This window comes from Melampsora larici-populina, assembly GCF_000204055.1.
Source record: "Melampsora larici-populina 98AG31 unplaced genomic scaffold MELLAscaffold_56, whole genome shotgun sequence".
In the NCBI taxonomy this organism is placed as follows: Eukaryota; Fungi; Basidiomycota; class Pucciniomycetes; order Pucciniales; family Melampsoraceae; genus Melampsora; species Melampsora laricis-populina.
This window is the reverse complement of record NW_006768820.1, coordinates 446,438-472,755: the sequence shown is the minus strand read 5'-3', so window position 1 is coordinate 472,755 and position 26,318 is coordinate 446,438. Positions and strand designations below refer to the sequence as shown.

The 26,318-nt window shown below is 40.4% G+C and overlaps 6 protein-coding genes across 6 annotated transcripts; 5 read left to right on the top strand and 1 right to left on the bottom strand.

Annotated features, from left to right (window-relative positions):
- Nucleotides 1-2,093: 2,093 nt before the first annotated feature.
- On the top strand, nt 2,094-2,978 carry MELLADRAFT_93125 (uncharacterized protein; the record flags this gene model as incomplete). The annotated part of the gene is made up of 2 exons (XM_007416035.1): nt 2,094-2,236; nt 2,306-2,978. 2 exons carry the CDS (start codon nt 2,094-2,096, stop codon nt 2,976-2,978), a joined length of 816 nt encoding a protein of 271 aa, XP_007416097.1.
- Nucleotides 2,979-4,605: 1,627 nt separating this feature from the next.
- On the top strand, nt 4,606-5,118 carry MELLADRAFT_67671 (uncharacterized protein; the record flags this gene model as incomplete). Its single annotated transcript, XM_007416036.1, has 1 exon — nt 4,606-5,118. The coding sequence occupies one exon, from the start codon at nt 4,606-4,608 to the stop codon at nt 5,116-5,118; it is 513 nt and encodes a 170-aa protein (XP_007416098.1).
- A 12,223-nt stretch (nt 5,119-17,341) lies between these two features.
- MELLADRAFT_67670 (uncharacterized protein) lies at nt 17,342-18,123 on the top strand (the record flags this gene model as incomplete). The annotated part of the gene is made up of 3 exons (XM_007416037.1): nt 17,342-17,409; nt 17,475-17,671; nt 17,717-18,123. 3 exons carry the CDS (start codon nt 17,342-17,344, stop codon nt 18,121-18,123), a joined length of 672 nt encoding a protein of 223 aa, XP_007416099.1.
- A 508-nt stretch (nt 18,124-18,631) lies between these two features.
- On the bottom strand, nt 18,632-19,362 carry MELLADRAFT_53762 (uncharacterized protein; the record flags this gene model as incomplete). The annotated part of the gene is made up of 4 exons (XM_007416012.1): nt 18,632-18,683; nt 18,760-18,880; nt 18,946-19,099; nt 19,174-19,362. 4 exons carry the CDS (start codon nt 19,360-19,362, stop codon nt 18,632-18,634), a joined length of 516 nt encoding a protein of 171 aa, XP_007416074.1.
- Nucleotides 19,363-21,316: 1,954 nt separating this feature from the next.
- On the top strand, nt 21,317-22,242 carry MELLADRAFT_39579 (uncharacterized protein; the record flags this gene model as incomplete). The annotated part of the gene is made up of 3 exons (XM_007416038.1): nt 21,317-21,616; nt 21,695-21,971; nt 22,082-22,242. The coding sequence occupies 3 exons, from the start codon at nt 21,317-21,319 to the stop codon at nt 22,240-22,242; spliced, it is 738 nt and encodes a 245-aa protein (XP_007416100.1).
- A 1,488-nt stretch (nt 22,243-23,730) lies between these two features.
- Nucleotides 23,731-26,139, top strand: MELLADRAFT_39584 (uncharacterized protein; the record flags this gene model as incomplete). Its single annotated transcript, XM_007416039.1, has 11 exons — nt 23,731-23,936; nt 24,021-24,159; nt 24,228-24,320; nt 24,390-24,414; nt 24,501-24,524; nt 24,627-24,754; nt 24,828-25,009; nt 25,104-25,150; nt 25,254-25,442; nt 25,609-25,976; nt 26,038-26,139. 11 exons carry the CDS (start codon nt 23,731-23,733, stop codon nt 26,137-26,139), a joined length of 1,503 nt encoding a protein of 500 aa, XP_007416101.1.
- Nucleotides 26,140-26,318: the final 179 nt, after the last annotated feature.

The following is a 26,318-nucleotide window of genomic DNA, read 5'->3' as shown; positions in this document are numbered from 1 at the left end:
TCTTAAAACCAAGTGTACTTTACACAATAATTCTTACTAGGACCCAGACTAACCAAAGAAAGTGGCCACAAAGCAAGTGAAATGTTCACTTAGGATGCATTGTGATTTACCCTCTCAGATTTCACCCAACAAGTTGTTGAATCCCTCTAGGGTGTGGAGGACTCCACACTACACCATTGACCAACAGGCCTGCAAGACAATTTTGCAAGTTGCTCAATCCCTCTTGGGGCTGGAAGACTTCATGCTATGTCATGAACAAACAGTCCTCCAAGACAATCTCAATCAAAAGTGTTAAGTTATGAATTTGTTCAATCCTGCTAGGGTTCAAAGGCCTTCAAGTCATTTGGGCTATAATGGGCTCCAAGACAACCTGCACAATTACTCCTATATCATGAATGTATCACAAAACTTTCTCTGAGTATCCAGTCAATATTTTTTTAACCTTTCAACATGGTGGATATTTGTTTATGACACATTCAAAAAAGTAATATCTCAAGAAGAAAGAACTTTGCATGTGTTCTGTAGTCAACAACTCACTTTTCTTTGAACGGATGGCAGTTGCTTCTAAGGATTACTAGTCATATCTGTTGTACAGTATATTTAGTGTTATATGCAATTATGCTAAAATGCACTTTTTTCGAAAATAAGGAGGGACCGATATGGGTAATCAAGCCAGTAGAGACTAACTTGGTACGCTTTGATAAAAGAGAGTTTATCAAGAAACTTTACAGTTTTGAAAATTGGTTGAAACCAGGTCATCCAAGCTATATTCATCATCTCATCATAAATATTTCTTTGTCTCTTTTTAATATGCCATTTTACAATCATCTTTAGCCTTGGACTTGTGAGTTCTGTACAGATTTCTACAATCTTACAGCCAATGCAATTTTCATATGGGTTTTTGTTGATTAGACTGATTTTCAATTCCAATTCACGCATAGACATACCAATCTTTTGAGGTCATGTGGTATGAATGTAATCCCTGAGTGGCAACTTACTTAGATATACAATTTATCCATTCTTTCATGCTTGATACACACTGCATTCTTTTGTTATGCAATATCGTTATATACATCAAGATTTTGAAGGTCATTCCTGAGAGATGGCTTCATGGATGAATATCTGAACTACCAGGCTGTATAAGATAACGATTAGTGGGCAAAAAAACGTGGTAATAAAACAGAAAATTAGACGTAGATTTTTTTTGGATTTGCGAAAAGGATGACCAATATGTATTTTTTGACTTCTGATGTTCACCTGTGGGATTCACATAATCCAGCTCGAATCAGAGCTTGACATAGGTAAATGATTAATGAAGAGAGTTTCAAATGCAAACGAGTGCATAATTTTATTATAAGCTCATGTCATTATGTTGGAGATTGTCAAAATGTGACTGGTGGTCAATTCGACTTGTCAGCACTTGTGAGATGGGTAGCAAATGTGCTTGATTGATTGCTCTTCTTTTTCAGCATCATCATCACCTTGCGTCACATTTCTCTTCACATTTCTCCATCCAGGCGAAGCGCGATTTTGTTCAGGAAGAAACAATTATGCGGATCAGACCAGGCACTTCTCTTCTAGTGCCAAATCTCAGAGCCGAACTTCACCAAACAGATCTTACATTCTCGCAGCTTTCAAAATAGAATTACCGACTGAGAATTGATGTCTCAGTATGATTTTGTGACAGAAGCTCAGGGGAAGTTTCATTTCATGATGCTATTATCCTATGTATAGCTTTGATGGATATTTGGTGAAAAATTGATCATGACTTGTTTTTTTGTCAAAAAATAATTTCCTCAACAAAAACAATCATCTAAATGTATCCATCCTTGTTTCAAACCCTGATATTTTGCATTCTCCTTTATCATTCTTCTATAAATTGCAAAGATATCATAAAACGAGGGTTAGAACGTATGTGTGCATGTGTCCAAAAATCTCTCAATACTGACCGGAACTTGGATTCACTTTTCTGTCTATTAGGTCCAGAAACAGCTTTAGGAAACGTTCGTTGTTATTTAGCGGATGAATCCACCAATTCCTATCGAGTTGATGGCTCACAGCTCTATCAAGTTCCTCTTCGTGACCTTCGAACTATGAACGAGAGGCCGGATTTGAAATCCGATGGATTTACTTACGTTGCCGGAAGGCATGTTCCAGGAATCGAGAGATTGGTAGAATTGTCTGAAGAACACCAACTGGCCTTGGAAGTAGATTCCGTAAAACTTGTAAAACAGTTGTAAGGAAGCATTCTTTGAATTCGTCTCTGAACACACCAAAAAGGGACTCATCGATATTGAATGCTTAGGACGGGAGTCACGTCGGCATTCGTCTACGGAGCTACTTTTAGAGATCACAGTCAGACCTCATGGGCATCGAGAGGACCAGTTGCAGTAATTCACTCTGACATGTCACCGGCCGGGGCTACATACATGAAAAATTCGGCACAGAATCTATTCTTGAAGTCAACGGATCCAAGCGAGGTTGGATTTGGAAAGTACTTGGAGACAGGTCAAGATGTTATTATGCTGAATGTCTGGAGGCCAATCCATGCAGTTGAAGACAATCATCTAGGTATTTGCAAATGGGGTTCACTTTTGGAAGAAGATGCTTTGAAATCAAACATCATACCAACACATGTTGGAAATACACTACAGCCATGGAAGTACAGAGAGGGACAAGAATGGTATTACTTGAAAAATCAGCAACCTCATGAAGTCTATGTCTTCTTGCAACATGACGACCGCGCAAAAGAAGATGGACACGGAATCAATGTTCCCCATGCTTCCTTCAAGCTTCAAGGTCACGACAAGCCATCTACAAGAGTGAGTTTTGAGGCTAAGATCATCGCCCTTATTGATCCATCACCGCCTGAAGGAAGAATTTCAAGGTTAAGCAATCACATGACAGCATTTGCAAACCGGTTCAGCTGGGATGAGCTAGAATTACTAGAATTACACGGGCGGCCGGGCAGCCCGTAATATACAACCACATTGGCAATGGAATCGTTTGAGACCATAAGCTCCGAATATGACGTGTTGATGGCTGTTCCAAAATTAGAAGGCAATCAGTAGCTAGCTTCAATTTTTGCGAAGCTCAATAAATATCAATTGATTTTTTCACTCCATATACTTATGTACAAATCATCAGGACTCTCTGGTTCTCGTGCGACATTTTTGTGAGGGTGTTGAAACGTATTCCTGGAAGTCAGACTTCTGGCCGAAGGAATTTACCTGACTCATATCGTCTCAGGAGTCAGAACCTAGCTCATCTCAGAGCTTATCACCTAATTTAAATAAGTCCCGCAGTCAGCCACTTCCTCCTCGCGAGCTCGCGCCAGGGCATCGAGCTCGCGAAGGTTCAAAGAGCCCTGCAAGAGGATTGGACTTGTGTTTTATCACTGTAAGATCCGTTGAAAAACAAAGTGAAACTATTTACAAGTTGAAGTAGTCAATAGTGTCATAGTGTTATCGCAACATCTTGCTGGATTCATTAAACACAGCTGGAGTGATTGATGAATTGGAATCTTCAGCCTCTGTGAGACAAGACAACAAAGTACGATTATGAGCTTCGACTTATGTTGAATTTCTCGTATAGGATTGTTGTAGACTTGAAGAAGTTGTTTTTTTTATTTCTCGGAGTAATCATGTTTCCGTGACCCTCGTCTTTCGCTTCCTTCACTCAAGCGTAGCGCGATTTCATGAGGAAGACATGGTTTCACGAACCTGAGACACTTCTCTTCTAGCCTCGAATCTAAGAGCCGTATTTCACGAGGATTTGCATCCTCGAAGCTTTTGTAATAGAGTTGCCGATTCATAATGGTCTCACTATAACTAGGTTTATGACAGAAGTGGGGTGTCTCACTTCATGATGTAAGATGGAAACTATCATCCCATAACGCTCTTGAATATCAGTGTTGAATTCCTCCCTACACGATCTCATTTAATTTTCATCAAATATTAATTTTCTGATGAAAAGAAACGGCTCGATGTATTCATCGTCATTCCAGAAAGTGGTCTTTTTCTTTCTCTTTTATCGCTCATTTATAAACTGCGGTCCCGGAAGTGTTTTGAGACGAGGGTTCAAAAGTTTGTGTTCATTCGCCTTTCCAGAATTTTGGCTGATTGTTGTCAAAACTAAGCCGAATTTTGATTTGCCTTGTCGCTTATCAGGCCCGAGAACAGCTTTAGGAGAAGTTCATTGTTATGAATGGGATGAAGCAAACAAGGCCTTGGCGGTTGATTCAAGAACCTACCAAGTTCCTCTTCGAGACCTCCGAAGTATAGATGAAACTCCGGATTTGGAAACCGATGGATTTACTTACGTTTCGAAAAGGCATGTTGCTGGAATTGAAAATCTTGTGGAATTATCTGAGCAGCACCAAACTGCCTTGGCAGCAGATTCACTTGCACTTGTGAAAGACTTGTACGGAAATCCTTGAAGAAACTGTCTCTGAACACAAAAAAGGCTCATTGATTTTGACCCCGTAGGATAAAACCGAAAGAGGCGTTGGTTTATGCATCGGCTTTTAGAGATCACACTTCACGGGAATCGATCAAACCAGTTGTGACAATTCACTCTGACTTGTCGCCGAAAGGGGCTCAACACATGAAAAAACAAATACGGGATTCGTTTTTGAAGGCCGGCTTAGCGGCGGAATATGTCTTTGGAAAGAAATTGAGGGACCGACAAGACCTTCAAGTTGTTATGCTAAATGTCTGGAGGCCAATTCGCCAGGTTGAAGACAACCATCTTGGTATCTGCAAATGGGGTTCACTTGTAAAAGAAGATGCTTTGAATATGGACATTGAACCGAAAAATGGCGACAGTGCACTTCAGGCATGGAGGTATAGAGAGGGTCAAGAGTGGTATTATCTAAGCAACCAACAAGCGGATGAAGTTTATGTCTTCTTACAACACGACGACCGCGCAAAAGAAGATGGGCACGGAATCAATGTTCCCCACGCCTCCTTCAAGCTTCAAGGTCACAACCAGCCATCTACAAGAATGAGTTTTGAGGCTAAAATCATTGCAATAATTGATCGACCCACCGTGGTTTCACCACCTGCTCGAGGAAAAATTTCGAAATGGAAGAGTAGTTTCAAATCGGCTTTTACCTAATTCAACTCTGATACATGAAGAAATAACGGAATAAGCAGGCCGCACTGTAAACTTATCAAAGTCCTTGCGCCTACTCGCGAGGCGTCGAGCGAGGGACTTGTGCCAAACTCGCATAAACTCCTTACTCAGGGTTGGAGGCTTTTGCAGGATAGCACCTTAAAAGGCCTCTACAGCCTTTTCCTTCAAACATTGGATCTCTGGACCAAAGAAAAAGATTGTTCGCAGTTCTTTTCCGCACATTGTACATGTTTTTTTTTGAGGAAGTTGCTCCCCTCCTTCCTTAATATCATCTCAAAGTTTCCAAAAACTTCAAGGTGTAATTAACATGTAAAATTATCATATAAGTGCTGCGAGTGCTAAGCTACTCTTGTTTTTTCAGTTTTGTCCGAGAATTCACTTTCAGTCAAGCTCAGCTGGACTTCACAATCAGCTGTGAGCAGAGGACCCTTTCTAAGTTGAGTCTTTGACACGCAATATAGAGCGCTCTAGAAAAATAGCATGGCCATTAGTATGACTGAGAATACAAATCCAAAATGCTGAAAATTCAAAAGCATCTTGAAACCATCTATTGAAGTGGATTAAATTCTGACTATTCAAATGAAGTCGATCAAACCTGAAATTCACTGAAAGATGGTCAATTTGGATGTAGAACAAAGAAAAGAACATCAAGATGAGATTGAAGGTCCTGTTCAATTTGTTGATAATTTTTGAGTAGTACTGAGGTGATTAAGCATTTGGAGAACCACTTGGGATGATTCAACGTGTTGCAGATTATCAGAACTAGATGATATTCATCAAGTTTTACATTTGCCCGCAGCTGAGATCTCGGATGAACGTAGCGACTGTAGTATGACTCTTTACCTTGTTGGATTTGTCCAACTGCTCCTCATATCTTTGTCCAATTGCTCCTCATCGTGCTTGTCAAGGACATTTGTTTGGCAGTGATCAAGTTTTGTCATGTTTTTTCCACCGCAGTCTACCTACATACAACTTACACATGTTACATCTACATATAAATTCTTGGAAATTTTGAGATGATTTTAAGAAAGGAGGAGGGCAACTTCCTCAGGAAAAAAAAACATGTACAATGTGCGGAAAAGAACCGCAAACAATCTTTTTCTTTGGTCCAGAGATCCAATGCTTGAAGGAAAAGGCTGTAGAGGCCTTTTGAGGTGCTCTCCTGCAAAAGCCTCCAACCCTGAGTAAAGAGTTTGTGCGAGTTTGGCACAAGTCCCTTGCTCAACGCCTTGTGAGTAGGCGTGAGTGTGGGACTTTCCTAAGTTTAGCCGCACTGATAGTAGTAACTCTGAGTCTCTCAGTAATTACAGTCGTTTTCAAAAAGGATGAAATCGAGGTGTTTCAAAAGTTGAGAGGTGGACCATGCGCCACCTGTGAAAGGTACCCAGTTTACCTGCCAGATTGACCATTATACAGTATTGAATAAGTTGTCCAGCCACGCTACCTCATTCTTTGGTGGCGCAGTGGTAAGATGGCATGGTATGTTGCTGGCGGTCTTGTGTTTGACTTGGTGTGCCTCTTTTAAATGCCAATATTTTTGTCTTGACGTACTGATAGAGCAAAAAGAATCATACAAAGCAAACAATGATAGTTAAGCAAGTTCATTGTTTTGTTTTATGAGACAAGCAGACTGAATAACAAAAACTTGTCAAAATGTGTGATGAGAAAAAGGCAAGCCAGTCCGGCTCAAACTCAAAAAGAGAGTCACCTCAAGAGGTGTATGACCAAGCGTAACAGCCCAGGGGCGCGCTCAACCAACTGTGCCACAGTCATTTTTGGATCAGACATGGTTGACCTTTGAGAGCAGCATTTTTGTATGCATATTTGACACCTTTCACAGGTGGCGCAAATCCACCTCTCAGTTTTTGAAGTGCCTTGATTTCATCCTTTTTGAAAACAACTGTACATGCTTTTGAACACATCTGGAGTTCTTGCATTGTTTGTCCAACCTAGAGGTACTACCCTAAGTACTTAAGTGCTTAGGCCACCTGACTTGTATACCTGACCACTCTTGTTGTACCAAAAGAGTGGCCACAAATTTGGATCAATCATTGTCTTGAACAGAGATTGTGATTGGTTGAAAGTCTGTTTGGCCTTACACAGGAAGAAAGAGGTGATTTTCCCATGGGAAACCCTGTTGTATTGTATTAAACACAGTTGATGAGCCAAAATAAATTATTTTGGCCTTGTTTTTGCATTATATGCGTGTTTTGGCTCAGAAACTGCATTGTGTAATCTGTCATCCCACAGCAGAATATACATCTTTGTTTCCTGTGTTAAGAAGCCTCCTCTGATATCTATAAGCTTTGCTGAATTTAATCCTGGTATACTTTGATGGGTTCTTCAAGATTTGAAGAAGCTAGAATGAAAAGAAGGATCCCACTAAATCTAACCCGGTGTAAAATACCCAATGCCCCCTGACGGGGTCAGACACCGGGCTACAAAGATGTTCATAGCCTGTTTTGAAAAAAAAGGCACACAAACAGGGGTGCATGCTTTCCATATAATTTTTGTTTATAGCACAGCTTGAAGGGGTCACTAGCCTAAATACCTATGTTATTTTTTGTACTTCGTTTGTACTTAGTACTCCGCTTGCTTGTATTGTTACTTAGTGTTTGATTTAAAAACAAACACCACAATCATCTTGTATGGGACAGCAAAGTATGACATACAACAAACATATACATTGGCATACATTGGCAGGGGACTGATTGCATGCCAGATTCTAGACTGACAAAATGATTTCCATTTGCAAACGCAAGGATGATTGAATTGTTGTTGTTGTCAGGTTGTGGCACGGCGTAAAAAATGCACCATCAGTGCGCCTTTTTGCTGTGGCGCGCTTCCGACTTTAAGAAATTGGAAAAAATGGGCTTGGCACGCCTTTTTGAAAGTCACACCAAAGCTCAGGAGTTCTACGTCCAATCACCAATATTGGGGTTGTCAACAAGAGTAGTAGGACTCTGATGACAACAATTATTAATCTATCTTGCCTTTGAATGCAAAGGTGCTGTGGTAAATAGCTCCACCAATGCCAATATAGAATAAAATTTGATGAAAAAGCAGCATTTCAGCTCACAGCAGTTAACACGCCCGGTGCGCCTAGTGGCACCTAGGCGCGGGAAAATGAAAAAAACACCTTTGCACGCCCACAACCTGTTTTTGTTGGGAGGTGTGTGCTACAGAAAAAAAAGAGTAGGAGCAACGCTGATCAAGCAACACAAAAGATAGCAATAACACAATGACAATTTAGCTATTGGTGGAGTAGAATTTATGTTGTACATTAGTTAAAACCAATAAGATACTGTAGACAGGTAAAGTGGAAGGGTTGTGAAGAGTTTTAGGTACAAGAAATTATAAGAAATTATTGTGTGAGAGGTTACTCACACTGCAAACATTATTCGGCTTCCCCAAGTGGGCAGGAAAAAATGATTGGGAGTATGATTTGTCATAAAATGATCTATCACTCCACACCTAAGCCAGAACACACACACTACATATGTGCAACAGGCTCAGTGAATAGGTGGTTATCATGTACATACAGTTCTGCTCAGTTATCTGCTCATCAGCATAAGTTATTCATATGTAATACATGCTGTAACTTTTTTCAGATTGACAAAAGTATTCAAAAGATTGACTACATACACCCACCCAGTGTTTTGGTGTGATCTCATCAACTCAACTGCATGTAACACCCTTTCTGTTACTATGAAACAGCTTCAGTAATATTGCCTGAGCAGCTACAGCATTATATGTAGTGAATTTTTGCGACAATTTTTCCAAGGTCAAAAAAGTTACATGTGGTATAACATGTGATTTATTTATTCTGATGGGCAAAAAACTGAGCAGACCTGTATGTACATGATAGATAACTATTTACTTAGCTTGCTGCACATATGTAGTGTGGGTGTTATGTCTCAGGTGTGCAGTATTGGATCCTTTTATGACAAACTGTACTATTAATCATTTTCCTCTTCCAACTTGGGGAAGTTGAATGATGTTCACAGTGTCAACTGTGAAGACAAATCTGGTCATAAGAAATGCAATTATGAAGTTGAAAGATGTTAGGAAGTTTAGTAGGAAGGATATCAAGAGAAGGCTTTGTCCACATTTGGATGTGTTAGGGTTAGTGTGTTTCAATGCTGCTCTTTTGTGTGTTGTCCATGCCAAAATTGTGTCTCAATGTTTTTCCATATAAACCCTGCTCTCCTCCTGTTCTGAATTTTTTTCCTCATTGAGTAAATTGATTCTGAAAGGCAAGACTTACATTATCAATTTTTCCTTGTTCTTCATATTCACGAACTCATCTAAAATTTATAACTTTGTTATTGCTTGTTTTAATTCTTCTGCATATTTCTCCCTCTCAGCTTTTTTTTCTTGAATCCTCTTCAGCTGTTTCCAGGTTTGTGCCAAGTTTAGAACTTGCGCTACTCTTTGTTTTGGCCTGTGTCTTGTCAGCATTAAAGGCTAGCATAGTCATCTCACCTTTCAAAGGTTAGTATAGTTGCTGTACCTTTAAATCTCTTCCGTCATCAAGGAAATTGATTCTGAAAGCTTTTTCTTTTCTTGAATCCTCCTCACCTATTTTCCAGGTTTGTGCTGAGTTTAGAAATTGTGCTATTATTTGTTGTAGCCTGCGCCTTGTCAGAACTAAAGGCTAGTGTGGTCATCTCACCTTTTAGACATTTGTGCTGAATTTAGAACTCATGCTATTCTTTGGCTTGTCAGCACTAAAGGCTAATGTGGTCATCTCACCTTTTATAAAGAGGGTCAAGTCTCAGTCTGTTTCACATTCTTACAGCCATACCCTGCTATCCAATAGTGTACAGGGTACCAGAATATTCATGCTCCCAAATTTCTGTAATAGGTTTGCTTTGCTCCACTAAGTTAACAGATCTGGATAGCTTGAGTTATTTTTAGAAGCCACACAATAGTGTCAAATACAGATACTTTAGCTTTGTTGTGTACAAGTATATACAGAGAACTAAATCCAACCAACTATGACCCATCCAGCTCTGTATCCCTCAATCAATAACCCTAATCCACCAACCAGCACCCCATTCAGCCACTGATTATGACACAATCACAATAATCAACCTCTAATCAGGAAATGAACAATGCAGGGGGATTCCTCAAGATCAATGATGAAGGTCAGTCAAAATGTTTCCATCATTCTCATTCCCCAACCAATCAGTATCACTTTGAATCTGATTGATTATCTGCCCTTTCAATTCCACTTTTGATCTCTTTCCTCTCAGGTTTCCTCCATTCTGCCTCATCCCATTCTTATTGACCACAATTTCCACAATATCACTAAGATGATCAACCCAGTTCCGCACCTATTTGGTAGAATTTTCACCCAGATGTTCCAGTACATCATCATTTCAGTTACCTGTCATACCTACTAGCCAGTCTCAAATCAGTGTTTCTTTGTTGGGTCAGACTCCTCAAGTTCAACCCACCCCTAGTAGTAGTTATCCTCATAGAATGTGTCAACCAGTCATCCATCCAGGAATGGTATTGCCATCTCCTTATGGACATCAAAGGATTTCAGTTGACCTAACACCAAACCCTTCTTCAAACAGAGTTCATGAAGCAGTTATCAGCAAGAATGAGTCTTCAGACTGTCCTTGTTTGGTATAATCTATTGATAAGTTGAGCAAGCATAAGAGAAGGGTAGAAGCAAGGTTACTGAAACAGATGCAACAGTAAGTAACTGCTCAACTTCCAATATTCTGGTTCACCATAATTTCCACGGCTGACATAGTTCTTGAAGGGAACCTCTTCTAAACAGGTCACCAAGAAGATGCTGCAAGCAGACTCAGGTGAAGAAAACCAACACATTTGCAAACACAAACACACCAATTTCAAAGAAAACAAAAAGAACAAGTCTCTACTGGAATGCTTTGACACACCAATATATAATTGACCCAAAAATGTGAGCCAACATAATCAATCACTGTTTCTACTATGCTATTTAGCTTGCCTCATTTCAATTGTTTCTATCTCTTTGTCCCATCCAATTCTGCAGGACAGATCTAAAAAGCCCTTAGATACCCCTGCATGTGATGCAGTTCCAGGGATAAAGATCATCCAGTACAATTCAGCTACACCAATCCACCAGGTAACCTCAAATCCCACCAAGACGGATCAACCCAAATAAGTTGGTCAACCGTTTGCTACGGTAGGAGGCTCAAATCTTGAGCAGAATGAATCTATGTTCCTCCCTCTGTTGCTGAGGTCCTTGCTCAAGAAGAATCTGACACAAAAAACCTTGTGGTCCTCTTGACACATTGGTTACCTCAACAAATGGGAGTAAGTTTGACAAACTCACCTTCAATCAACACATGTGTATTCGGCTTCTCTGCCAATCCTTGACTTGGTTACAACAAATCCTTGGTTGTGTGCTTGTGTTTGATATTTAGGACCCAACGCAACACTTTGTGGTAGGCAATGGGCAGCACAAGAATCTAAATGTCTCAATTTATCTCTTAAGATTCAAATAATCAATGAGCTGAAGGTGTGTTTAATGTTTTTTTTTTCAATTTTTGACTTGCTTATACTGACATTTGTTGCATTTACAGAACTCAAAATCCAAGTTTTGTATGCAAAATAATGTCTGGACCTCAAAAGGTAATTGACATGGAGCCACAGTCAACTACATTGATCCCTCTTGGAAGGATGTTTTTTGCCATCTGACTCTGTAGTTTGTTGCATGGGAAAATCAAGGTGTACGGCTGGCCAAACTCTTGGTCAAAGTACTCATCAAGGATAATCTTGTTGAGAACAGAAGTATTCTCCTTATCTCTGTTGTCACAACTAAATCCTGATGTTTCAAATTTTTCTGTGTCCACTTGCTCAGCAAAATGAGCAATTTGGGTTCAAATAACACAACTATGGCCAAGGAGATACATCAGCAGTTCTTTGGCCATTCCAAATCCAATTATTGCTGGGGCCCTAACACAGTGCACATGTTTTGTTTTTGCCAGAAGCTTGAAATGCTCTTGATATCAAGAGCCCCCCACCACACAAGACACAAAACACATTTAGATAATGGGTCCTTCAAATTTGCATGGTGTGGTGATCAATTAAGGTATACAAAGTTTGTTCTGGAAATTTCCAGACATCTTTTTCCAGTGCTCTTCTGGAAAACATGCAGTGTTGGTTATTCTAAGCTTCAGAATACCATAAGTTCAGAACACGCCCAAAAAAATTTCTGGTGTTCTAGGGAAACACTTCTGGAAATTTCCAGAACCAAATTTGTTACCTTAAATCTCTAGGATTAATCAAGAAAAATTGAAAAATCATAGCATTATTAGTTGATTTGGCAGGTTTAAGGCAAAAGTTGTGTTTTTCAATTTTTTTATTATTTCATTGCACTTTGATTATAAATTATGCTTATGAAATATTCAATTATTTAAATTGGAGTTATTCAATTTGAACCATGACATCATGACCAGAAAGAAGAAAGATAAGGAAATGCATGAAAAAGTCAAAAATACAGGTATATTAGATGGAAAATGGGTTTTAGGTTATTATTAAGTGATCTGAAGGCTCAAAAAAGGTTTTATTATGAAATAGCATGATCACATTAGTCATCAACAACTTTAATTATGAGGGTTGATAAGAGAGCAGTGAAGTTATTCAAGAAAGAGGGAAATTTGAGGATGGTAAACAAGGGTACTGCAGGATTTAATCATATGTAATGATGTCATTGAGGGATTTAAGGATTCCAAGAGTTATGAGAGTGATTTTGAGAGTTACTCTTATGAATGGATTGATAAACTTTGATCTTGTGATGTAGAAGAAATCAATATTAGATGTTAAAAGAGGTGAAAATGGGTGAAAATTGTCAAAATTGGAGGCTTTCAGCTGACTACATATGTCAAACCTTGTCACCTCGTGATGGGTGATAGCTCAATTGACGTAAGTGTTCCATCTCACAATGTACAACCTTTGAATCAATAGTAACGGAGGTTTTCTTGTGGTTACATACACACATGTAGCAACATTTACATGACAAAAAGCTTATTGTATCAATCTCTACAACTCAATAACTTATCCATAACACATTAGAAGTAGGTCACATGAGGCAAATTTATGATCAGAATCTTAAGAGCTAGCAGAGCAGCTATAGTAATCCAAAATTGGACAACTTGACAAAAAAGTTGTAATTCTAAAAATGGTTTTCAGCTATGAGTATTAGGAAAAAATCACATTTATTCATCATAAGAAGATCTTTCCATCATTTGTAAGCATCAATTGTTCAATTTCACAGCTTAAAACATGTCATGCATCAATAATAATTACATCATAGGATTACATCAGAGGGATTTTTGTTGGTTTTTGTTGGTTTTTGAAATTGTTGAACATTTTAGTAGGTGTTATAAATTATAAATAGGTGAATTTTCTGCTGTTGCTCCCATTTTTGTCTTTATCATTCACAATATTATCATTCTGTTTATCATTATAAACTTGTTTAATAATACCTGGTCACTTGAATATGCCCTTTACAGAGAAATTTACTTGAGTGTTGTAGTTTTGTGAATTGAAAAGTCTTTTGGTAAGATTGGAATAACACCATAAGTGTTGAGAGTCAATTAAGACTGTGCTATTCCATTTGAAACTTGTGCTTTTTGGTCCTTTGAAAGTCAATTGAGATACTTTTCTTTTTTGATACTTATCAGTACTCAATTCAACACAGTTCCCCTTTGTGATTGTCTTGTTGTAGATGGGAAGTCTTCAGACATCTTCTACTAATGCAATAGGAAACAGCATGTGACTGGTAGGAGTCATACATTAGTGATATATAGAAGCGCTAAAGCTTGGAGTCACTAATTAAGGAGTGATCAGAAAGAAACTGCACCTGTCGTAAGGTGACACAAACAAGAGAGACAAAATTTTGAGTGAAGAGAAAACAATATTATCACACAAACAAGACTATGGTAGTTCTTTCTAGACATAGTTTAATCAAATGTATGAGGTTGTGAGTATCATTTGCCGCATTGGGATGGATTGCAACAAGACTCAAAAGGGAAATGACAGATAGAAGGAATGACTTTCATGAGCTCAAAGTAGAAGGTGAGATGGTTACAATTGTAGCTAGGAATGAGAAATATGAGAATTCAATATCTACTAGTCTCTTATTGGTATATTATCCCCTTCATGCTCTGTATAACCCTTGTTGGGTTATAAGTTCTACAATGTGAAACATGCTATTTAGTGTAGAGTTGTGTGGCTTGCTCAGTGTTGCTACCAACCGCACTGGAATATCCAATTTTTGGGTTTTTCCTGTGTCACAGGGTATTGGAATGGGCATTTTGGGTGGTTTTAGGACAGATTATTTACCTGTAGCTCTCTAGGGTCATTCTAAAGGCATGAAATCAGGTATTTGGAGCAAAAAGCTTATCAGTGCCACAATTTTGATCCAAATTGGAATTCAAGCACAGATTTGGAATCCTCACATTGGAAGCTATCAGAAATTGTCATCTCTGGGTTGTTTTAAGGGCTTTTTATTTTTCATCATTTTTACAACACAACAGATTTATATCATACAATGTAATTTTTGATAACAAAAGATAAGCAATACAATTTGTGGTGCTTTGTAGCCTTATCCATCAGCAAGGAGAAAAATTACAGCAATAAGTCAATATATTTGATTAAAATATAAGGGAAAAGGAACAAAAGTTATTGATCAAACTCAGCATTGGTTGCATTTTTGGGAAAAATGATTAAAAGATACGCTGACCAGTGCTTTGCAACCTTCTCCATCAGTGAGGACAAAACTTTCAGCAAGAAGTCAACATTTTGATACAAGGAAAAGGGGAAACAGTGATTGATCAAAGTCAGCATCAGTTTCAAAGCTCTGAGCACAATTCAAATTGTATAGTTGCACTGCCTACATAGATGCCTTGGGTTGCGGAATCCAAGGCATCATCAGAGGTAATCCTTAGACAGACCTTGTACAAGGTTTTGGCCGAGGTAATCTTTTGCGCTGAGAATTGCCTTGGATCAAAACCTTGGACAGCTTCTGTCCAAGGTTTGGAATCCGATAATACCTTGGATTGGAAAATGTGAGGTAAATATGTTGGCGGTGTTGGTCAGAGGGTTAGAACCAGGTTTGACTGACATGGCCTCTCTACAAGCCATCAAATGCATTGAACAATTAATAGATCAAGAAAAATTCATCAATGAGATCCAGAAAAAGGTGGACTGACAATAGATTGAACATTGTCTTGTTGGTCTTGCAAAGAGACTGATGGATGGTCACAAGAGGACAGGTTTGCCCATTTGTTTCAAACAAATCCTTTTCTTCCTGAAGATTGGAACACTTCAAACCAAATTGTTGCATGTATTAATCCTGTCAGTATTGGATACAAAAGACAAGAAAGCAAAGAAGATGAAAAACTTACATGGCTTGATGTAAAATTAAAGAAATTTGAATGGATCAAAATCTCAACAGAATTTGAAGTTGGGACTGATCAGGACTGATCCACCCAAATGATGTGATCCCAATCCTATATGTATGTGGAAACTTGAACACATGTAATTTTTTTGCCTGGTCCAACATTTCACGCTTTGAGATACTACCCACTATGTATAGAGAGGCTGTGATGACAGCTCACTCATGGTTTCAACAGAAGAAGTATGGAAAAAATGTTTTAATCCAAATTTAACCCTTTTATACAATATCCCTCAGTGATACTTTTGGCAGAGATCTGCCACAAATTTCTTTACTACCGGCAGTTTGAGATGATGTGTGTTGTCTTTTCTCCATCAAGCCTCAAGTGGTGGGGGAGGCACAATTTTGGTGCGCTAGTACGCACCTGGTGCGGGCACATATGAGCGCACAGTTCTTTCCTCCGAATGGGGGTAGGCGTGCTAGAGCGTGCTCATGAACCCAAGCAGGTGATCTACAAGGTCTTCAGCTTTTTTCAGCCCTCTTATATACCCCCTAAATCATCTCAGATGCATCAATGTGCTATTTTTACTACCTAAAACCATCTTCTTCAGTCATCACTGCCAACATACTTGCCTCGGGTTGAGAAATCCAAGGCATCATCGGATGCATATCCTCGGATAAATCCTGTCCGAGGTTTCAATCCGAGGCAATCTTATGCGTCATGAAATGGCTCGGATCAAATCATCAGACAAGAGCTGTCCGAGGGCATAGACCCGAGAATACCTCGGATTGTGAGATCCGAGGTAAAAATGTTGGCAGTGCATGGAAGCACCTACAGCTTGGATTGAAAGGTCCCACAACCACAAATCTATTTTTTGTTTGGTTGATTTTTGTTGTTCTATTGCTGGTAAATTTGTGCAGAGGTGGTTTATATTGGAAGATTTATGTTACCAGGGATGTAGATGTGGGTGATGAGACATCATTAGGAAGTTGACATGTTGTCCATTTTTTTGCGCTGCTTGCGCCCTGTCTCATCCCCAGCCAAAACAGGGGCGCGCCCCGGCGCGTACTTTCTCCGAAGCTTGCGCCTACACTCCCCCACAAGCCCCCACAACATGAAGCAAGAGGGAGCGCGTTTGAATACAGGAAGAAATGATCTTGCAAACCTGAGACACTTCTCTTCTAGCTTCAGATCCCAGAGCCATACTTTGAATCTTGATAGAACTTGCGTCCCACCAGCTTTCAGAACAGAATTACTGATCAAGACTTGAGGTATCAGTATGTTGATATAGATTTGTGACACAAGTAGGGGGTGTCGCACTTCAGGATGTTCATGTTATGATCATTTTGTATGATCAGTGTTGGCTTCCTCCCTACTCAGTCTCTATCTCTTTGCATCAAATATCAATTTTTCAACAAAAACGAATATCTCAATGCATTCATCTTCATTTCAGAAATTGGTCTTTTTCATTCTTTTTTATCGTCCTTCCATCAACTGCGGAAGTATCTCAAAACGAGAGTTAGAAAGTTTGCGTTCATTTATCTTTTGGAAACTATGTATAGATGATTGTTCTCAGCACTAACCTCAACTTGAATTGACTTTGATGTCAATTAGATCCTGAAATAGTTCTTGGTCACGCGTTCCAATTTTTCAAGGATGAAGCGAACAGTGCCTATCCAATTGATTACCATACGATCCACACAGTTCCTCTTCAGAACCTTCGAACTACAACAGAAACACCGGATTTGGAAACTCATGGCTTCACTTATGTTTTGGACACGCCTGTTGCTGGAATGGAAAACATGGACAAATTATCTGATGAGCACCTAGAAGTCTTGACAGCCAATGCTGTTGAACTTGTGAAAAAGCTGTAAGGATTCCCTCGAAGAAACTATCCCTGAACAACAAAAAACGGCTCATCGATTTTTGCTTTAGGACAAAGGCGAAATTGGTATTACCCCATGGTGCTACTTTTAGAGATCACACTTCAAGATATACGAGAAAACCAATTCCAGTGATTCACTCTGACCTGTCACCATCAGGGGCTAAATACATGAAAAACAATATAAAACAACGTTTCTTGCAGTCGACGGATCCAAAGGAGGTTCAATTTGGACAGTACTTGCAGGAAGGTCAAGATGTTGTTATGCTGAATGTTTGAAGGCCAATTTACCCAGTCGAAGACAATCACCTTGGTTTTTGTGCGTGGAATTCACTCGTGGAAGAAGATGCCATAAAATCAAACATCATACCAACAAGTGCTGGAAATGCACTTCAGCCATGGAAGTACAGAAAGGGTCAGAAATGGTATTACTTGAAAAACCAGCAGCCTAACGAAGTATATGTATTCTTGCAACACGATGACCGCGCAGCCGACGGACACGGGATCAATACTCCACATGCAGCCTTTAGACTCGAAGATCAAGCGGGAGAATCTATAAGAATGAGTTTTGACGCTAAACTCATTGCAATTATTGATCCACCTGAACGACCACTTTCAAAAGGAAGTAAGCACACCAAATCAGTCGTTGAGAATTTCAAATGGAATGCATGGAGAACGCCCAAAAAATGGAATTCTGAATAAGATTTTGAGTCTACTGGAGGTTTTATGGAATCATTGATGCTTGGAAACATCAAACTTCTAGTGATCTTGCACTACTCATCAAACCTATGATTGATTCATTCATTTGTCACATATACTATAATGAGATTCTCATCACAATTTTCAACTTTGACATCAATGTTTGCCGATCTTAGCCCTTGATAAGGTGTAGCTGAACACCCAGTCCTTCTGTCAAAACACGCAACCCTTTGAGATAATTGCAATATATAATCCAATGTCAGTAATTATAATTAGATATGTATAAACTTCAACAAATGTTTTGGATTTTGTTGAATTACCAGTCGAAAATCAAGACAAGATACATGGAGACGAGATAAAGCATGCATCCTGGACAAGGTAAGTGTTACATTGAAGCTGTACTGTTGATGTAAGAGTAAGCTATGGAGGAGATGATCCAGTAAGTTCGTTTGCAGTATGTATAAGGTGAAGTTATGGTGTATCAAACTTGGAAGTCCTTCATTGGACCCCCTCATATATAGGTGCAAGTGACATCACCCCGTTTCATTGCACAGAATGTGAACCTGTTATCGTGAGTTATGTTAGTGCATAGCTTGCGTTTCAAAAGATAGGTATTTATGTAGTTGAATTCAGCTCAACATTGCGATATTACAAGCCGCACTCGATTGGGAGGTAGCAGCAGTGCAATTGGGAAGCGCGCTTTCTCCAGTTCCTAGACAACCGCAATTGGCGATGATCGAATAGTAGGCAGTCCAAACTCCTGTTTTTCCGTAAAAATACTCGTCAGACCAAATTTGATTAAAATGAACTACATGATGGCTTGACCATTATAGTATTGGTAACGTTCTCCGGCTGTGGTGTTTTGGCACTCGGGAGTAACTGCAGAGGGCCACGAGGCACTTGAATTTACTATGGGTTTTCCTTCACCCATCATGATGTAAGGGGTGGCAGAAGCAAAGGATGACGAGTGAACTGGTATCTAGATTTCGGGAAAAAGGTAAAATCAGAAATATTATCTAGATATGCGGCTGATAAATAGAAACCTTGACAAACATCTCCACAATCAAATGCTTTTCCGCTCGGCCAGTTGGAATTGATGAGTGAACAGGCAATAGAGCCATTACAAACGTTAGAGATCCCAAAGGCGTTGGGTTCCTGAATACTAGAAGAGATCGCAGGATTGAATAGCAGAGATCCGAAGGCATACGCAAAGGTAATGAAGAGATAATTAATTATGGCCATATTTCCAAGTAAGTTCAGTTTTGGATTGAGAGAATGACTTTGAAGCTAGTGGGACTTCTTTTTGGCTTCGTGTTGAGGAGTGGTATGGGTCTTTTTCCAGCCTGGCTTTCGTTGGGTTCGAAGCATAAACTCTCGGCTGCTCTCGGCTTGAAGGAGGACAGGATAGCTGACTTGGGACGGAGAGATGAAAATCATCACGTGCACATATCGTGTAAGTTTTGATCATTATACTCACATACTGAAATTCCTAACAAGTTACGAAAACGGGTCCTCGTTCTTTTGTAGGCTTTCTTGATCTATAAATATGTCAAAAGGTCAAACGAGGGCAACAATTCATATCTTCTTTGCCCCGGGTCTCACAACCATTAGTGACCCCTATACGGCATTATGAGCTCCTTTGAATACCTTGAAGGCCCTCATAGTCTTGTGATAGACTTGCACATCGACCTATTCCTGATCGGGCTCCACCTCCTGTTCATAGTCACAGCACCGCCAGTCAACACATGGTTTCCGAAAGAGTTCTACCTAGCCCCTCCTCTACTGGATGTTGATCCCCCTCGTGATTGAACTTAGCTACGCAAATGCGGGACTGCAATTCGGCACCTGGTTGCAATTGTGATGACCACGGCTAGTCAAAGGTGGAGTAGTCGTGGAATCCGGTCTGGCTTGAGGAATCAACCCTATAGGCAATTTGCAATTTACGCCTGTCGGCCAGAAAAGCCAAAAGATGAGTCGCGAAAGAAAATGAACTCGAAGAGAAATCATAAAATGTCGACGTGTCCCCAGCCTGAGGGTGCTTCTACCACACTACATGAGCCTAAAGAATAACATATATAGCTAACCCAAAGATAGCACACAGTTATGATAGAAAACAAAAATATAACAAAGTGAGTTCCTAGTGCGAGTTGAGGAAGACACGATTTGAACAAAACGAGAAACATTTACAATCAGATAAGGGAAACAAATTATCTCATCCTGACTAAGACTACTCTACTCATCTCGAGTCTATGTCATGGAGAAGATAAGCCAAAGTGCTGTGACTGCGAGTCTCTAACGAGGTATGGTCTGATTCCCGTGTCAATGCACCCACAGGCACACATCAACTCGCAGGAGTGTTGAAAGGGGTCAACCGAACCTATGTTCTCGTTGTGATTTTTTGAAGCTGTTGCTACAACACAGAAAAGATAATTCATTCCAACCTTGCGCAGTTCACCAGAGTGCGTTCACCGTGAAAAATATCCACTGATGACTGTAGCAAATCCCGAAATTGTCGCTAGCAGTGTCCCAATCAAATCCGGCATGACCATCAGGAATTGAAACCGTGCGCTAAGAGTTCATCTCGACACAGTGTTGGAGCCATATATCATGTGGCCAGCGAGGTCGACCCAGTGCTTGTTTTCTGGCTAGCCTACATATCTGACTTAGGGGAGTCCATCGTGTTTATAAGCCGAGTGGTCGTATAGCTTCTCAGAGATCGTAGTTTATCTTCAGCATATGCATATCATTTCAATCATCCAAAGGACACAGACCATAGATCATCAGAGATGAAGCCAGCTTTGAGTCAGACTTACAATTTTACGGGGTCCGCAGGATCCACAACTAACCATCGATAGCAGAAATCGTGATACAGAGTATGAATATCGTAGATGATCCTAATATCTGAGATTCAAAGGCCTGAACGTTTGAGGCTGAGAATAAATCCATGGATGATGTCGAGCTTCGAGTTGTTGACCAAGTTCGTTTCGATGTTGGATATATGCGCTGAAGGCTGGATCACACACAGGACTCTCACGAGTCACTATGACTCGGCCTGACTCGGCCCGGCCTCGAGATGAGACTGTTGTGGTGCGGTACATTAGGGATGGTGAAATACCAAAGTTGCAAGTCGAGTGCTGACTCCTGAGTGACTGTCAAGGAATGTCATGTGTAATCCAGAAGACCATCTTAAAGAACGATGAACTCGTTATACACACTAGCACTTCGTCAGGTTTCCTCTCTTCAAAATGAACTTACCAATCTTGAGCAATCAATCGCTTCCTCATCCTCGAACTCCAATACTGCTAGTAGTCATGGGCCAATCGTTGCTAGCTTAGCCTCACTTCAGCGGACAATTGATGATTATGAATCGATGAACAAAGGAGAAGTAGTGGAAGCGAAAAAGCAAAAGGCAGCCATGCGGATAGAAAAGTTTCGTGAAGATTGTGTGGGTCTGAGAAAGCATTTTGATCGAATCAAAATATTAGAGCGTCAAGCGGTGTGTCTGATGTTATGTCTTTGGTATTCATTCTATTCGACCAAGAAGACTAATAAATACTAATTGAAACCATTTTAGAATGAAGACAATCAAAGTTCGGAACTTTTTGGGCAGTCTTCGACTACCTATCGCCCCAACGCTTCTCATCCACCAGGCTCGAACTCTGATGCACTGCATAGTCCAAATAATCTATATCGAACAAATGCGGCCATGAACAGAGGTATCACCAATCGGACAAATGCTGCACTAGATGAGAATCAGTTTGTGAATCAGACAAACAATACTCTCGACATCTATATTGCACAAGGCCAAGCAATTCTCGGGAACTTGGGAGATCAACGAGATATGTTGAAAGGTGAGTCCTACCCTGCTCAATATACCTCCTATCCATTTTCAAGGCCAATAACTGATAACTGATACGTTTCATCCATCTTCTCCTACCGAAACGGACCCTTTACATCTTAGGAACTCAAAAGAAACTGAGATCAGCTGCTAATACTTTGGGTTTTTCAAGGGAGACAATTCAATTCATTGAACGTCGATCGAAAGGGGATTTCATTATCTTTGGGGTTGGAAGTCTTTGTACATTTGTTTGCTTTTTCTACATTTTAAAGATCTTTGGTTGAGCTTCGCCTGGCTGGTCTGTGAGAACGATACAATCATATTCCGCCGAGAGCATCCAAGTCACGATCAACTAACGTATAGCTTCCATCATGTAGACCTGTCTTTTCACACTTCACCTTTCACCTCTCACTTCATAGAGCAAACTCTTTCTGTTTTTGGTAGGTATACCTCCTTGTTTTTGATTTATAGGCGTGCATGTGATAAAGACAACATATTTGAACTTAAGCCATGGGTTTCCAGACTGATGACGAACAATGATGAAAGCTGCGCTAAATATCATTTGAGGGCATTGACAAAAACAGCCTTTTCCGGCCTGAGCGAAGTCATGAGTCTGGACTGGGACATGTACCAGCAGTGTTGACGGAGAAATGGGGTGACTACGATGTCGTGGTGTTCTAATCTACAATTTTGAAAGGTCTAGAGAAAGACGTAGAGAAAGACATAACTTTGACGTGGTGTTTGGTGCTGTCTCTTCTTTGTTCACCTTGGCCTGTAGAAACCACTGAGGGAGCTCAACCACATCTTAAATGGGTCATGCACTCTTACACCATCAAGATCGAACAAGGAAAGAATTATTTATTCAACAGATGATATGGATTGGCGCAGAATGAGGAAAATGAGGGTGAGTCGAATCAAAGCTACTTCATTGAGAAGATGGCTACTTGATTACCCAAATTGTTCATACCAAATTGACGCCCGATTTTTAGAGCTTTTTGTTTTCCTGGTTTGCTCCTTGATGTGTTTTTGTTATCTGTCTCAGTGTGATTTATCACATATGCAGATTATGATAGTGTGGGTTCAGTCCTATATTACAATCACGAGAAACAAACTCCCGGTGTGTTGCGCTCGGGAACAGCCTAGCGCGTGGTCACTGGCGTGCAACTTCAAGCCATCTAACTTGAGAGGGATACCGATTTGAAAAATTGAATTGATCATCGGATCATTGAACATGATACGTATATATAACCTGATGGGCAAAAGTGGTTGGAGACCAGACCGGCGAGCATCCTTCCAACAGGAACTATGGCACGCAAGTCATTTAGCATCCTTTACTTCTTTCCCTGTCTCCCCCTCGCCACCTCAGATGGGAATAGACTGTGGGATACTCAAATGGTGAGGATGCCAGCGGGAGAGAGTGGGAGAGAATCTTGACTGAAATCCATGTCGGCTCCATCGGGTGTTCGATTATGCTCGATCGATGATGGAGCTGATATCATGCAGCTTGTCAAATTTTTGGCGTGATAGATAGACTTTGACCAGCTTGGACCTCATCTCCTCTCGAAATATCCATCATTCAGTGCAGTGTCTCAGGCCCCACACTTTTAGGTCGTTGCGCATAGAGGGTTATTTCTTATCGTCTCCAACAATCCTCGCAGATCCGGTGGCATCGCCTAACCTCAAAATTCAATCTTCCCTTTTTATACCTTCTGAACCATTTCCTACTCCCTGCACCATCCCATATTTAGAGTCGATTCAAAATGCCACCAGAAATGTCGGACGATAAGCTTGAAGAAAAAATCACTGCACCGTCAGATGCTCTACCTTCTGAAAACGCCTCTGAAGAGAGAGCACACGAAAAGACTGAGACTTCGCGTCTGCAAAAATTCATCAGCCAATTTGACAAGTGGGGACTTGAACTCAATGGCATCGAGCGCATTCTGCCCGAGCATCGCGTACAACGTTCAACGCGTGATACGTAAGTACCACATATCTTGTTTCAAGACTTAAAAAACATAACCGGATGGGTTTTATCTACATTACCTTTCATCTGGCAAGAAAGCTTCACTATGTGGCTAGGTGCGAACTGCAATGTTGTCACCTTTAGCCTTGGAACTCTCGGAAGCAGTGTCTATAAACTAGGCTTTCGCGATTCTGTGATTGCCATTGTAGTTTTCAACATTTTGGCTATAATACCAGTGGTGAGCTGTTTGCGTTTGAAATCAGCCATACATGTAATTACTAAGGATGATCTCTTGCATTCTTGCAGGCCTACTTTTCGACGTTTGGCGCTCGAAGCGGATTGCGACAACTGGTGTTCAGTCGATTTGCGTTTGGGTACTGGACATGCATGATTCCTGGGGTAAGTGTGTCTCTGATACTTATGCTATGTCCTCGTGCCGAAATTCAAACCAGTATCACGATCCTTTAGGTCTTGAATATGATAGCGTGTCTTGGTGAGCTTTGGACACTGTGATATGCGAAGGCTGGAATTCATTCCGATTTTTTTTATTCCAATCATCCCTTTTTCAATCAATCCTAGGATGGGCGACCGTGAATTGTATAGGTAAATGACAATACATATATCACCATTATAGCTGGCCTCTGAGGCCACGAATTCTCAGTGTGCATTCAACAAACTGATCCCCATCTACACTTTAACTGGTAGTCGGTGCTCAAACAATTCACGCGGTGTCTAGAACGCATCCCCTACCTATATGGGCTGGTATTTCTATCCTTGCAATTCTGACGTTGATCCCTTCATTTTCTGGATACAAATTCGTCCATGTCTATGAGGTATGTCATTACCTTCAGCTTGCACCACATACGACCAATCAGTTGAATTTTTCTACCTCCACTGTATACCTAGCGACACTCTTGGATAGCACCTATGATAATATTTTTTATAATACTAGGCAAAGGGAGAAAATACATGAACGCAGCGAGATCAGACCTAACAGGCAATATTGAGATCGCGAGCGTTTTCAGCTTTGGAGCATCAGTCGCTGGGTTTTCGCTGAGTTGGATAAGTTTTGCAGCTGATTATACTGTGTAAGCTCTGTGCAACTCTTGTTGTTCCCTTGTCTCTTCACACTCTGACCATGCTGATAGACTTTGTGCAACAACTCTTCGTTATAATTCAAAGACATTTACCCGAGAATACTTCCTCCTGGAAAATCTTCTTTGCTGCCTGTTGAGTGATCCATTTTATTGACTGTTCAAAAGAAGGGATGATGAAATATGGATCAGATCTTCTGTGGAATCAGACCTTTATTTTGACAATTTGAAAAAATAGTTTTTGGAAACTTAGTGCCATTGGTCCTGATCGAGATACTTGGTGCAGCTATGATGACCACCCTTCTCAAGAATCCCAGCTGGCGCGACAAGTATCAATCTGATGGGATGGGTGGCTTGTTATCCGCTGGATTATCACCGCTCGGTGGTTTTGGTCGTTTCTTGACTGTCTTACTTGGCTGTTCTGTGGGTATGTTTACGCGAGTGTTTGATGCGAGACCTCAACTGATTCATTTGTTAATTGATACTCACATTTCTAGTTGCTGTGAACATTCCAATGCTTGTGAGTGCTGTTGTGCTCCCAAAAAAACAGTGCTTATCAATCAATGCCACTTTCGTCAAAGAAACTCTCTTAGCAAATGCTTTGTACCGCACTCAAAAGTACTCGTTAGCGCTTACAGTCCAAACTTTTGGACGAAGGATTGCGGCAATTCCTCGACCGCTGATAACCATGGCAGGCACTGCTGTCATCGTGACTGCCGCACTCATAGGCCAGGCGCAATTTGAGGCATTTCTGGACACCTTTCTTGTCTTTGTGGGTTATTGGGCCATGATATTCGGTGTCATAGTAGCCCAGGAACACATTATATTTCGCAGATCTCACTGGTCAAACTACGCATTTGAAGATGTGAACAATTCAAAGCTATTGCCACCAGGATTTGCTTCTGGATTCGCTCTAGTCTGTGGAATTGTGGGAGCTATTCTTGGGATGTCTCAAAAATGGGTGAGATGGTATCATCCTCCCAAAGTATGGACTAGTGCTGATGAGTAGATATTCTAAATAGTTTACTGGTCCAATCGCACGTCTGCTGGGTCCAGAAAAGTCTGGCGTAGACCTTGGTTTCCAAGTATCCTTGATCTTCACTACCATGGTATGTGTTTGCTAAATTTCAAATATATTTACAAATTTGCGGTTCCTCTTAAAATCCCTACTTGCATACTGACTCCAATGGTCGCTTGAAAGACTTATCCCCTCCTAAGAAACTTTGAGAAGCGGAAATTTGGACGATGATGACAAATCCTTCCTCCGCTGGAGGCTTTCAAAGGTGCATTTTGAAAAAGTTTC